Source organism: Rhopilema esculentum, chromosome 12 (assembly GCF_057945365.1).
Source record: "Rhopilema esculentum isolate cy_ngs chromosome 12, ASM5794536v1, whole genome shotgun sequence".
Lineage (NCBI taxonomy): Eukaryota > Metazoa > Cnidaria > Scyphozoa > Rhizostomeae > Rhizostomatidae > Rhopilema > Rhopilema esculentum.
The window spans coordinates 680,001-693,966 of NC_142826.1; the positions used below are offsets into that span (position 1 = coordinate 680,001).

Consider the following 13,966-nt stretch of genomic DNA (forward strand, 5'->3'; position numbering starts at 1 on the left):
TTAAGAAGGGACTGTCGCGGTACTCAAACTATAAAAAGGGACTTTTGTCGTTTTTGTCGCTCGAAACTGGGAATCAAAATTTCCCCGCCTCAAAGTGGCACTGCCCGCCATTTCCGTCTGGTCTACTAGAGTGATAGAGAATCTTTTAAATTCTCCTGGCACTTGCTCTAAACACCAGTAGCCTCTATCCACTCTTCTTTGAGCAGATGAGAGTCGTGATATGTTGCTGTTGCTGCATTACTAAGACTATCCTTAATCACAAAAAACACCATTTAATGACACAGCTACAGTACCTTTTGAAATATTTCTGGGTGGCGTTGGGGTTGGTTGCGTTTCATTCTCTGGAACTTTCACGAAAACGTTCTCGACCTCGGTGACAACAGGCGGCAGTTTGCAAGTATAGTGAATGGTCAGAACAGCATCGTGAGCAGAATCTTTTTCGATTGTGCATTTAGCTGCTGCCTGGAATGGTGTAAAATGAAGAGAGACTAACATTACCTGCTAAACACCAAAATTCAGACCACAATATCAAAAAGAAGTCACCTCTTTTTTGGACAAAGTCGAAAGTTCCTAACCTTTGCAAGACTTGTAATTATTAAAAGTTGGCACTGGTGCTACGCAAGACTATAACCTTTCTTTAAAGCCCGGATACTGAGCCCCTTTTCTCCACTTTGATCTCAAGCCCGCTAACTAGAGCAGATCTATTTTGATTCAGGTCAACTTGAAGGCTATAGGAAATTGTCATATTTGTATCGCAAAAATGTTTGTAACCTAAATGTAATGGTTTTAATGGATGTAGTTTATAACGGATCTAAATCGCACATGATATTTTAACTTGTAAACACTGTGTCTGAAATATTTTAATTTAAAACTTTGCTTCTAATTTATTTATGTGTGCTGACCTTAGAATTAGCTATTGAATTTCCGATTGTCTCTTTGTAGCACTTCGTGGACAGTTTATGGATATCAAGTTCTGGAAATTCGGTTGTGTTCACAGCTTCATTGTTTATTGTTACGGTGCGAATGTCGATCAGAGAGTTCCCACCTGTGCACATCAAAACAGAGTTCTTGCTCATGACCTGGGAACCTGAAATTTGAATTTGACAGCTGAGATTTCAATGAAATTCACAAAAACACGCATTGAAGCTCTTCAAAACAAGCCAACCTAAATGATTATCAACATTTTTATTTCTAATTTTATTTGCAAACAGCATAATCTTGTATTTCTTTTCAAAGAAAAATTACACTTAACGCCCGTCTTTTATAGCTTTACATTAGTATCATCCAAGTTAAATGAATTGACAGAGCAGAAAAAGAACTTTTACTTCAAACGCATTCTTATTGTTCAACAAATCGGCATGTCAACAGTTGAGTCTTGTCTCTAAAAGTTCGATGTTTTCTTCTAATAATATTTACAGTTCATGTCAACTATAGTATCTCTTTTGATGTACCTGTTCGGCTACGAAAAATGAGAATTCGTTCCCCACCCGTAAACGTCATAAATTGTGATTACATACTTGTTCTCAGCTCATCTTTTGGCTGCTTTGGCCTCGCCCACGTGATATTTGCAGCAGCAGGTTTCGAAGCATAACATTGATAAATTGCAAACAAAGAACTGGTTGAATTCAACTGAAAATCCGGCCTAAACCAGATTTCACAAGTTGTTCTCGCTTTCCCCACAACCTTTCCGGCTTGATTGGTAATTTGTTTCATGCATTCCTCTTGGGCAGCAACCTGCTCTGCAGGGTCAATCGGGTTTCCATCAACTGTGATGCCTCCAACTTGGATATAGTTGTACGTATTGTCGACATCACAGGAAAAAATCAATGGCAGCGAGCTGGTGGACACTATGTAAAGGGATATTGCTTTGTTTCGAAAGTTTTGATAAAAAAGCTTAAGATATACCGATTATGTTTTGTGCTGCTTTTCTACCAGTTGTGCAGTTTAAAAACAAAACAAAGAAAAAAGAAAAAATAAATAACAATGGAAAATGAAGCAACATGAAACGTTTAAGGTAATTTGATCCTTAAAGCCATCTTGTAAGGAAGAATGCAAAAAGTAGCTCTTTGCATAAATAAATATAATTCTAAATTATACGATCATAATGATATCCAAATCACTGTTTGTTGATAATTAGTACATTTCTGGTAAAAGTAACGAATGACCAACTACTATACTTTCTAGACAAAGAATATTATAAGCATCACCATGAAATCGAAATTAAGAAGAGGACTAAACAGATCTTTTCAGAATAAGAGAACGAAATGAAAACAAACGAATTCTCCTGCTGAATTTTTCTAGTGTTATTTGATAAACTAGTGTATCATGGCTTCAGAAAAATAAAATGGTTTTAACCATTCATATCGCACGAATCATTACCCAGCGTCAATGGGCATTATTCACTTTATTGTGGTGTGTGACAACGCACTATACTAGGCCCTGTTCTGTTTCTGTTAGATATATGCAAATTTTGTTCACTATGCCTCATCTTTGCTTCAGATGATACTTGTTTACTTTAAAGTATTAGAAACTACGAGACCTTGAAATTAAAGTTAATGATGAAATGTTCACAAATCTAATTTCCTAATTATGAATTTTAGATAAAAGAATCCTCAACTGTATCAGCATTGCAAGAACTATGATGAACGATCTGCCTCATCGTTGAAAAACAAATCAAATCGAGCTTTACCAACTAGCTTGAAATTCATATAATTCTATTTTCATCTTCACATAAGTCAATGATCTTACTTTGTACTTATGATCCTTGCCATCACCGCAAGTCTTGGTACATTACATCAATTTTAACATTTTATATTTTAACCCCATACCCCCTCCGAACAATGTTGTTTTGTGTAGTCTTGAAGAGGTTCGGTGTGGCCTAATCGATTCTTTTCGGGTATTTCAACTCTACTGCCGACATTGTCTTTCGGAATGAGAGGGCGTTCCAAAGACATTTGGAAGAGATTAGCTTTCACTTTCTTTCGCAATAGTATAAATTATTGACAAAATGGATCAATTAACTTAAACTACTCAGAAATTTATTCGGCAGGCTTTAGTTGCAAAATCAACCTTATCCAGAAGATTCATGGTGGCTTGTGACGAGTGGGTCCATTTAGATAAATGCCGTAGATGTATGCTGCGTTTAGCTATTCAATGCAATGTCACATATAACAGAATTAGCTAGAGTTTAGAAAGCCAAATCAAATGTTTTCGACACACACTATCAAGTTTGATCAAACCTGTCTTTCCGATGAATAGCATTGTTTTGTCACGCTTGCTATTGGTTTCCTCAATCAACCAAAAAAGAGCAAAAAGGACAGCAAAAAAGAACCCAGGTCGCATCGTGTTCATCCGCATTTCTGCACTCAGCTCAGCCACTTATGCAAAATAGTCGTGTGACTTAACTGCTTTGATTACATTAAACTATAGTGTAGATTTCAGCCATGAAATGTGAAAGCCATCCCTGATCAATTACAGGCTTATTAAGGCGTTGCGACGAGCAAAACAGCTTGAATAACAAGAAAAATAAATCCTTTATCTATTTCAATCTGCGAAGAAGTTCTGTGAAAATTTAAATATTCTGTATGATGCATAGAAATGAATTAAAAGCTTCAAACGAAGTGAACTAAACTCTCACAAGCAATTAAACATAACATCCATGGGGAAATTGAAAGAGACGTGATAGGCTAGTATAAAATTATTGCTCAGATGCAATGAAAGATAAACATAAAAGTTGAAAGTACACTCTGTGAAAAGTATTGCATTACGAAAGCCACTCTATATCAATTGCCTTAATAAAAAGGTACAAGAAGAGTGTTATTTGCATGATAGATTAGTAAAATGCAAGGGATAAAACAATCAGATTGAAATCGTCTACGGTGACAAAATGCAACAGAGAACCCAAGCGTGACGTAATCAAAAAATATTTTTTTGGTAAACCAATATCTATGATGACGTAATGAAGCTAGTAAACTTATATAAATGATGACGTAATGTATATGGAAAACCGATTTCTTTGATGATTCTTGCTAATGATCCGAATCTTTGACTTCCTACAAGTCTTTGTTATGAGTTGCTGAAGGGAATCACTGGAGGCCCTATCATTTCTGCTCCTTCGCAGTAGAGGTTCGGAAAGGCAGCGCTAGCCTTTGAAAGAACCCAGAACAAACACTTGTAGCAAGTCAATATGTAACTTTAGTTATATTATTTCAAACTTCTTGTTTGTGTAGTTAACTCCTCATAAAGTTAAACCACAAACGTTGATTTTTTCCTTGCTGGACCGATACAAAAAACCGAAATGAAAAAGCAGCTTGCTTCTTCAACTATTTATAGATTCTGGTCAATTGGTTTGTCTTTTTAATCTACACACCTGCTTGGAAAATCTGCAGAAAAATAAAGCGCACCAATTGATGTTGGGTTGAAAACCCCCTTTTCTTGAATTGCAGATAGCGTGGCAGTTGGGCTCAAAGCTGTGACGTAAGCAGCCAAAAGAAGCAGATAAAAAAGTCTAGTATCTTCTAACAAAATAATATTTATATTTTGAACATATTTCATAATTTCTAGATTTATCGTCAAGCACCCCGTTACGAATGCACGTTGTGAGGATATGATCCTTTTTAAACTTAGATGCAAGTTAAGGAAAGGGAGGATTTATCATAGTACTCTTAGGGACAATTGAAAAAAAAACTTGGACAAATACCCACACCAATCTGTCAAATAGATTGATTTACACTCAGACGGAAATGAAGAGGAGAACTACTTTAGGGCGGGAAACTTTGATTACCGGTTTTCGAGTTCTTTATCAACTGAGGATGTCCTCTGCGAAGGAGAAACGTGGCTGAAACAGTGTATTTACAAGATGAGTCTTGTCAAAGCAGTGGAATATGAAAGATAATTTATCTCTTTTTGGTAAAACCACGTTTAAAGTAGTAATATGTTTATCCATATTACTACTTTATATTACTACCATATTAATCAAATGGTATCCTATCCTTTGATTTTCTCAATTATCCTCTGAGGGTAAAAAAGAACAAGTAAATCTTGACCCAGTTTTCTTATCATAAGTTAGAGGAACCTGCCCCAAACAAGAAATGAGCTACGAAATCTAAAATTTGGTTCCCTATAGAAACGTAGGAGATGGTGGAGATATCACTGTTGACAGTGAGACTCTCCTTGCTAAATCCTTGTTTCTTTTATCTTTCTTGTACTTTTTCGTCAACTTTCGTCTAGATGCAATTCCCAACATGTTCAATGATTCGCTCCTTACTTCCTTTGAAGTCTTTCTTCTACCATTATTGTTTGCCACATGAACACCAGGTGAAAAGTTAATGCCACCGCTGTAGATATTGTCGTTGTGAATGTTATAAGGGTGACTTTGTAATGCCAGTTTTCTAAATTGCAGTGAAGGAAAAACCGTATCAACGTCCTTGCTACAACAGTAGTAGACGAGGGCCAGGATGATCAGAAAGAGAAATAACATTCCGATCACGGTACCAACGTGCTTCGAGTCTTTTTGGTACCAATGCTGTCCTAAAATGAGCCAATTTAGGGTAAATAAGTCATCTTAGCAAGAAACTAGAAAAAGTAGAAACTAAAAACAGCTCTAAGAACAGTAAACATCGAAAGCCGTGGGATAAAAAGCAAGTAATGGGAACCATTGATCAATCTTGATATGGGAGGACTGGAAACTGGGTCTAGAACAGGATTCAAACTTTATTAAAAACACCTTTGCCTCTGGTCAAGATAGCTGATAAAGTACATAAAATAGCCTATAAAGCTATAAAGCATACGACAGTTCTTAAAACATATTTACAAGACACTTTGCACAGGTATACATTTCTATGTTTGAGGGTCAAACTATGCCAAAAAACCTACAGTTTTACCATGAGTTTTGTGGTGACAAAGGCCCTCCCAAACAAATGGTCACAACAAATATTTCACAATGAACGACTCAGCTGTGATAATAAGAGGTACTTTTAGGAGGTACTTTTAGTTACCTGATACAGCAGGAACAACAAATGTAGCAATGATGTTTACCTTGCATGGTTATCAATTCCAATTCGAAAACAACACGATCGCTTTTGTTGTTTCTTGAATAGATGAATAAATATGGCCCAACATCTGCAGCTGAAAAGTCGTGAATCACCAGTGTTGTGTCGCTATTTAGAAAAGTGTATTTTGACGAACTCTGTATGAGAATTGGTTGCTCCGCTTTTAACCACACCTTAGAACAAACTTCATAATGTGGCTCATGGAGCAGGCCAACTAAAGTTACTTTTGATCCCTCGGGAACTGCGCTGTACCGTACCAGTCTGTCTTTCAAGAAGTACCTTCCTAAAAGATCAGAAAGGCAACAGAAATGCATCGATTCGTCACAGTGACGCTAAACAGAAAATCCCGTTCCCCGTAATAAAATTCGAACGAAAAACTAAATGAAATATAAATTGAAACAGGACAAACCCGTTTTGACTTTGTATTTTGGTTTGCTCAATAAACTGGTTTTCATGAAAAATCTCAAGCAAGATGAAATTGATTACGTATAAAAAATGCGACTGGCACAACTTTTCTTATAAAATAATAAGGACGAAGAATGAGTTTGTAAACAAATGCTTTCAATTGAAATGACATTCAGTACGGAGATTTGCTGCTTTCAAAGCAAGGGACAAGTAGAAACGTTGCTGTTAAATGAGGATTAAACTCAAGAAATCAAATCTACAAACAAAGAAGGCAACTAAACCATGAAAACCAAAAAAGAATTGTTGCCTTAAAAAGGACACTGTTGAAACTAAAAATCAAAATGTTTGCTACAAAAGGAACACAAAAATATTCATTACTGACATCGTACCAAACATTACCTGCTTCTATCCGACAATGCAGCAGAACAAAAAGTAAAGCTGGGAAAATGCTTTTCATACTCAGATTCATCGTCGCAGCTGGCTCGATAAAGGCACCTCACAACTCGCTCAGCCAAGCATTTGAAATCACTCGGAACAACTTGAACATAGAAAAATAGGAGACGAAGATGTTCGTCGCCGTACAGCAGGCTTCCTATGGTTAGTAGCAGCGCTAAAAGCGAACTGAATTGATGCAAATCAGTGAACGAAATTCTTGTAATCGCCGCGTCCAATCGACAGATGGAATAAGGCTAAACGACCCAGGACTCTATAACACGCATTTAGAACTTCAAATCATAACAGGTGCAATTATGCATCGGAGAAACATCAATCTTCTTCAGATTGCTCATGAAGCACGGTACTCTGCCATACAAAGCAAGTAATAAGGAACGTAGTAGGCACCGCCGGCTTGAATATCGTCGTGGTTTATTTATAAATGAACGAGCGCAGTCGTTGAGCGTGCGCAAATCGCAAACAAATAAAGCTGGAGAGCGTCGTGAACCTAATTATTAAGCTCTGAAATTTTTTCATTAATAGCTTCTAAAGCATCTATTTTGATCCAGTAAATCTAAATCTTCCGGGTAATGAATTCAAAAAAAAAATAAACGAATAAATTGTCTGCGTAAATAAAACTTGATAAAAACAACAATGAGTGAAAATAATCAGACGCATAGGCCACTGTACACCGCTGGAAAGCTAACAAAGGTTGCTTGATCTGGTTGCTTGATCTGTGAAGGCCAAGTCAAACTTTCGTTTTCATCTTGATCAAATAGGAACAATGAAAACTCACGGCAGTTTTCAATCGTTTGCAAACAAAAATTTTAAGCCTACTTGTAAAACGATATCTGAGTTTTCCTTCGCAGAGGACTTCTAAGCTACGCCTGAATCAAAAAGGATATCCAAAATCGGATAGAAAACCTCTAAAGGAAGTTAACAAAATATCGAAAACATTGTGAAAATTGTTCAATTGGAGTGGTCATAACGTATATGTTTTGCAGGGAATGGAGGCTTTCCACTATTTTCAGGCAAAATTTTGTGACCCATCAAAACCTTATACAAACATTTTTGCAATGTAAGACGGGGCCATGTTATTCGGTACCTTGTATGTTAGCAGCAATGTCTTAAATTCAATCCTTTGTTGTAAAGGAGGCCAGTGCAGCTCCTTTAATACGGGTGTGATGTGATCATAACTCTTTATATCGGTTATTTTCCTTGCTGCTGCATTCTGTATGCTTTGCAGTTTTTAGGCCTTAATACCTAAGCCTTCCCTTTTTCTCAAAGCGATGTCAAAAGTGACAAAATAATTTAAAGACTTTGATTGTTAACGCTGATCCATTTCAGTAGCTTTTAAAAATATTATTTCTTGATAAAATGCCCACGATTTGTTTGAATTCAGGCCAACGAAGTAAACTCTGCTCTTTCGCAAAACAAAAACCCAAGAAATCACAACACAACACAACACGCATGGTTTTTTGCCCCAATTCTCGACCCAGTTCTCTTCGACGCGTCTAGTTTAAAATCATTAGGAGTGGCTCTGCACACAAGATCAGTTGCTGGCTGCAAGTACTTAAAATATCCCACTGAAAAACACTAAAAAAGACTGGGTGGTTGACACGCAGAGTATGGTGGCCGGTATATTATTGATAATCTAAGATTGGAGCTTCCCTCGGTAACCAACCACTCTGAATATTGGTTTACGATCCACTACGTAGGTCACTCCGACTACTCAAAGAGGTCTGTGCACTAGTTTTGCCTCCCCGCCCGTAGGAAATTTATAACCTTGCCGTTGCGCTTCGTCCCCCCGCGGATTTTAGATGTGCGAATGGCGTTGTTGTCGATTCCATCGAGGCTCTGTGCACCTGTCTCAAACATATGGCATATCCTTGTCGATATGCAGACTTAGTACCGAGGTTTGGTAGGCCGGTTCACAGAAGCTCTGCATGATAACAAATAAAGTGATTGACTTTATGGTTGACACACACGGACAGCTCTTGAGAAGTCTAAACCAGCCTTTTCTTTCAAGAGAAAATTTACAAAGATATGCAGATGCAATTTACAAGAAAGGCGCTGCTCTCGATAACTGCTGGGGTTTCATCGATGGTACTGTGCGATCTATTTGTAGGCCAAAGCAAAACCAACGAGTACTTTACAATGGGCATAAGAGAGTACATGCGATAAAGTTTCAGTCAGTTGTTGCACCCAATGGTATAATTGCTAATTTGTTTGGACCAGTTGAAGGAAGGCGACACGACAGTGGGATGTTGGCAATGTCTGGTCTGTTGGAGGAGCTGGAGACATACTCATATTCTCTCCTGAATCGTAAACTCTCTAAATTGGTTTCTCCTGCATCTTATTCTTGCATTCAATTAATTTACGGACAGGAGTGCAGTGTCCCTACCCATTAGATCTGAAAATCTTGGTTTGTCTAAAAAAGTGTAGCCCTCTGACTGACAAGCTGCTCTAACAGCATTGTCATACTGTTTTGACCATGTTTCTGTGACCACGCACATGTCAGCCTCTTTTGATATTATGTAATCAAATAAAACTGTCACATGTGGTTCTAATAGACCTTGTATTCACGACGCAAAATTGTAATTTCTCTGGGATCTGGAAAATCAATGATATGAAGGTTGAACATAGATTGGAAGCTGACTCCCCTGTTTGCTTTTCTGTGCTTGCCACTTTGCAGCCTCTTCCAGTAACTGCAGTCAGACTTGCAGGATTGCGAAAGTGTTTTTTATTAGCACCAATTGCGAGTGAGTTGGTGGCAAGGTCAAATTTTGTGGCAAGGATTTTTTCTGATAAAAGAAACCCGGATAGTGGAAAAGTTTTGAAAGCACCTTTCCACTGTCCAGAAATAAGATACAGCGCAAAACGAAGACACTTGGCGCTTGAGCTCTATCTAGAAGTATTGTTAGCTTTTTTCCAAGAAAATAAACGAGAACAAGGATTAAGCCTGTTTTAAAACAGACTCAAATTTGGATAAACCATCTGAATCGGGCGACAATGTTGGAATTAATACCTTGATTTTCGTCTTGGTCCTCATCAAGGAACCTTTTTATGACTTGCCAACTACAGTTCCATTTTTCATTAATTTCATATTATTTTGCCTAGTCAAAACGTGTAAAGAATATCTACATACAATAATCTAGTCTATACTAAAGATGCCTACAGCAGATCGAAACATGAATATCAGCTACGAAATAATTAAAAAGCTGCGAATCATTTCTAAATAACCTTGTCGTCAGGGATGCTCCCTTGCAACTGGATCGTCTCGGCACGTTAAAGAAAGTAGTCAAACGTTTCACAGGTAACAGGCCCTCTCTTGTATGCTTACATTTCATTTTGAGAGGGAGTTCACCTACCAATGCTGTGAGGCTCTCAAGCTCAATATTGTTCGAAGTAGACATACACATTCAGAGAAAACTTGTTTCCAATATGCAAGCAGCTGGCGTATTTTTATGACGAATACGATCATACTCAAAACATGACAGCTAGAGAGCAAAAGTTCAACCGGGGTTATTGGTTGTCAATCAATACCCAGTCTTCAAATAAGTTGTTACCTTCGAGTTTGCCACACACAAGCACTGGAAGATACTATATACTATGGAACTGTCAAATGTAGAATATGTCATTTGGCAAATGATATAAGACATATCAAAATGATAAATGTTGGCATCTGTCAGGATCTGTAGTCACGAGTTATGCAGGTTATAGAAACAGCGTGTTGCACAGAATTCGAGGCTGGACACTGTGATTGATATAGAGGCTAGGGGTAGCTTTTTATGGCTAAATAAATTGTTGTTCGTTTTTTTATGATTTTATAAATAATTTAAAAATGCGAACAAATGCCTTTTTGCTTCTCTGCCTACTTTACAACAATAAACATTGAACAAGACCTTGATAATATAAGAAAGATTATCCTTATTGTGGACAATATCATCAGATAGTACATAGATTGCACAATGTAATGTAATGTATTCATTGCACAGATCTCAAGTATAATATAGGTTTTTCACTGGCAGTAAAATAAGTAAATAATTAATAAAACAAAAACCTATAAGTAAATATCACCAAATGTAAGTATAGTCCTTTATTATATTAAATAAAGTTAGGCTAGAAAATATGTACAAATGATTAAAGACATCATGGACTCCTTGAACTCATAAAAATACTTGCTAGCATAACTAGGATAGAAAAATCATCCTAGTATAAAGATGATGAAAGAGCAAATTAGTCTAGATGGCTCCTCTACCTTCCACGAATGATGCAATGATGCGAATGAAATGAAATGTTCTACATTATCTTTAAATCCTAATAAATCAACAGGTTCTGATGCTATACTCGCAAAAGCTCTGATCAGTGAAGTTTTCAAAGCTATTTAAAAGCATGCGCAATCTACGGAATGGAGACATTCTATGGGCCTTCATGCATTTTAGGATAAAATGGCGTGCCATTGCCTTTTTAAAGAAATTTTAAGTAGAGGGGCAATTTTTGAAAAAGGACGGGATGAACAAGCAAAAACGGGAGATAAGGGATATTTTCTAGGAAGCTTTTATGATCCCATACTTCAAAGAAATTCATTTCGTATTTCACATGAAATGAAACAGCTTTCTGTTGACACTTTTTTCAATGGTCATAATGCCAGGTGATACGAAGATAATGGCAGATAGCAAACTTTGAACAAGTCCAGTACTTCTTCTAAACATGTATAAAATCCTCGTTGAAAAGTCTTGTTTGGCCTGAAATCATCAAAAGTATCGAAGACGTTATCTGAAAACTCTTTTACTTGATCCCCCGATATCCCTGGATTATTCAATTAAATCAGACACTCTAAGAGGGAAGGTAGCCAAGAAATCACAATGCTAAAAATCTCTTTGCAACGAGACTGTTCGAAGTTGAGTGGAATTGGGATCAATCATGCAAATCAAAAACAAAATTAAATTTGTGGCACAAATTTATACCTAAATGTAGACAAACACGTTTCACAGCTAATTTTGCTGTCTGACCCCTTACATTTTCTGTTCCGTTGCTTTTACTAATCTGAAATGAATGACCACAGTGATACAGGAATTAAACAGTAATTTTAAGGGCCTTATTTTTTCAAGATTTGAGTCCTTTACTAAAAAGTGCCACCTTCATTTATCTTCATCTTCATTTTACATCTTCATTTAGTTTTGATCCCTTAATTTCCTTCAGTTTTTAGTTTTCGACTGTGTAAAAGTCTCCCATGTAAACTTATGAAATCAGTGCCATGTAAACACTTATGATATCGTATTGCAATCGTTTTCTACAACTTATGGCTCCTGCTGATGTGCTTCACAATTCTACATCGTGGTGGCGACAAACAAGGGACTATTTTCTGGGGTCAAAAATCTCTTGAGTGCGGGGGCAAAGTCGAGGGATGGTAGGGCAATTGCCCCCGTAGTTAGTATGTTAAAAAGGCCCCGTGGCGTGCCAATGTTAGAAAACCTCACGCTAAAACGTAAGGTGTACAGTGTGGTGGTAAAGTATTGGGCCACTTGGCGCTGAACATAGTGCAAATTGTTGACCAGTATCTGTGGTGTTACATATACGTATATCAAACGATGCCCACACAGACTGTTGACTGTGCTGCACGTGAAAAACATGATGATTCAAAAGGCGGCTTTTATGATAAATGTTACAATGTCAAAGAAACAGATGAAGAAAGAAGGTCAGAACAAACATGCCTGGAATGGGCAGGTGCATATTCAAAGAAGCGGGCAAAAATACATTCGAAAGAAGCGTGGGTCTTTGCTATGACACTAAATACGTTTTCTGGGATTTTCAGCCGTTTTTACAGATATCTTTTTAGGATTGTTGCGAGACAATCGTGTTAGAAACTGTTTCGAAAATGACTTCCTTTGATGAAATTTAATGCAGCTGCAGAGCACATGTTTGGTGTGGCTATGTCGCAATAGATCATCAGCAAAAAACACCCAGTGTGGAGTGATTCCTTTAAAGTTACAGGGCACAGATTGCGTTAATTAAAAATGCACACAGCAAAGTTTCAAGAAACTCCTGGAAAATTGTAAAAATGGAAAGTAAGACAATTTGTTGAAAAGAATCAAATAAAACTATACCGAAACATAAGAAACATTTCAAGTCATAGATACCTTAAGTCCTCGAAAAAGTCCCGGGGGCCTATTTCGCAAAAAATATTTTGAGCTGGGGGCTTATTCGAGGTGAGTGGCCAAAAATATTACCTGGGAAATTTCTCTTCCCCTATTCGAGGCTGGTCAGTATGCTTAAAGGCAGATAAATTGGAATAAACCAATTGCTGTCGAGGCAATACCTCAGCCTGCGGAAGCTAATTTGAGGGTGGGGGCTTATTGGACTTACGGTAACCCTCATTGACAAAGCTAAAATACCTTGATAATGGCATGCGCTGCCAAGTGAGCACGAAAAGTGTTTGAAACATTGCCACCTTGAAGTACAATTTACTTCTTGCTTAATCTTAACCAAATCACAGCCGTAACACCACAATATGACGAGACGCAGCCTCTATGTTTCCCAAAGAGTACGGTTAGGCGTTGCGTTCACACGGGAACTAGTGGGTGCGTATACTTTTGGATGAAAGAGTGACGTAAAACTAATCTACTAATCGAACTGTTTAGCCCCGCCCGTGAACCACTCACAGTTCACATCTGACAATACATATGACTAAAATCAGACTGAGCTGCAGAAAGCACAGTTGGTGAAGAGAGTAGTCACCTGTTTCACACAGCTCGAAAAATTACCATTTTCGCCAAAATAGTTTCACAATCCACTCTCACTGGAAGCCACTATTTTAGCCCACTCACTGGAAGTTACACAATCTTTGCACGCTTTATAAGAAGTTACATAATGTTTGTACGATTTAGAAAAAGTCCAAGATGTTGTGCCTCTTTTATTTATCTATCCCGCTCTTTCCATTTTGACTTCACTTTCCCTAATTCTCCCTAATTCTTTTTATGATGTTTCCCCTTTTTGTGTTGTTATTTCGAAGGACAGCCAGAAACACTCTATCGAAAACTTCACACGTCAAATCATATTCCACGCCAAACAGTATT

General features: G+C 37.4%; 1 protein-coding gene across 2 annotated transcripts in view; it reads right to left on the reverse strand.

Moving 5' to 3' along the window:
* The window catches only part of LOC135681165 (uncharacterized), a 21,589-nt gene extending 7,707 nt beyond the window's left edge, over window positions 1-13,882 (reverse strand). Inside the window, exons 1-6 of one of the 2 annotated variants that reach the window (XM_089111829.1) lie at window positions 6,855-13,882; window positions 6,037-6,333; window positions 3,240-5,529; window positions 1,518-1,847; window positions 903-1,087; window positions 294-462 (exon numbers count right to left, since the gene is read on the reverse strand). In XM_089111829.1, coding sequence (XP_088967955.1) covers window positions 294-462; window positions 903-1,087; window positions 1,518-1,847; window positions 3,240-3,357 — 802 coding nt within the window. In that variant the 5' untranslated portion in view covers window positions 3,358-5,529; window positions 6,037-6,333; window positions 6,855-13,882. Of the gene's footprint in view, window positions 1-293; window positions 463-902; window positions 1,088-1,517; window positions 1,848-2,748; window positions 5,530-6,036; window positions 6,334-6,854 lie in introns of both variants that reach the window. The other variant, XM_089111831.1, reaches the window with a different exon arrangement.
* Window positions 13,883-13,966: the final 84 nt, after the last annotated feature.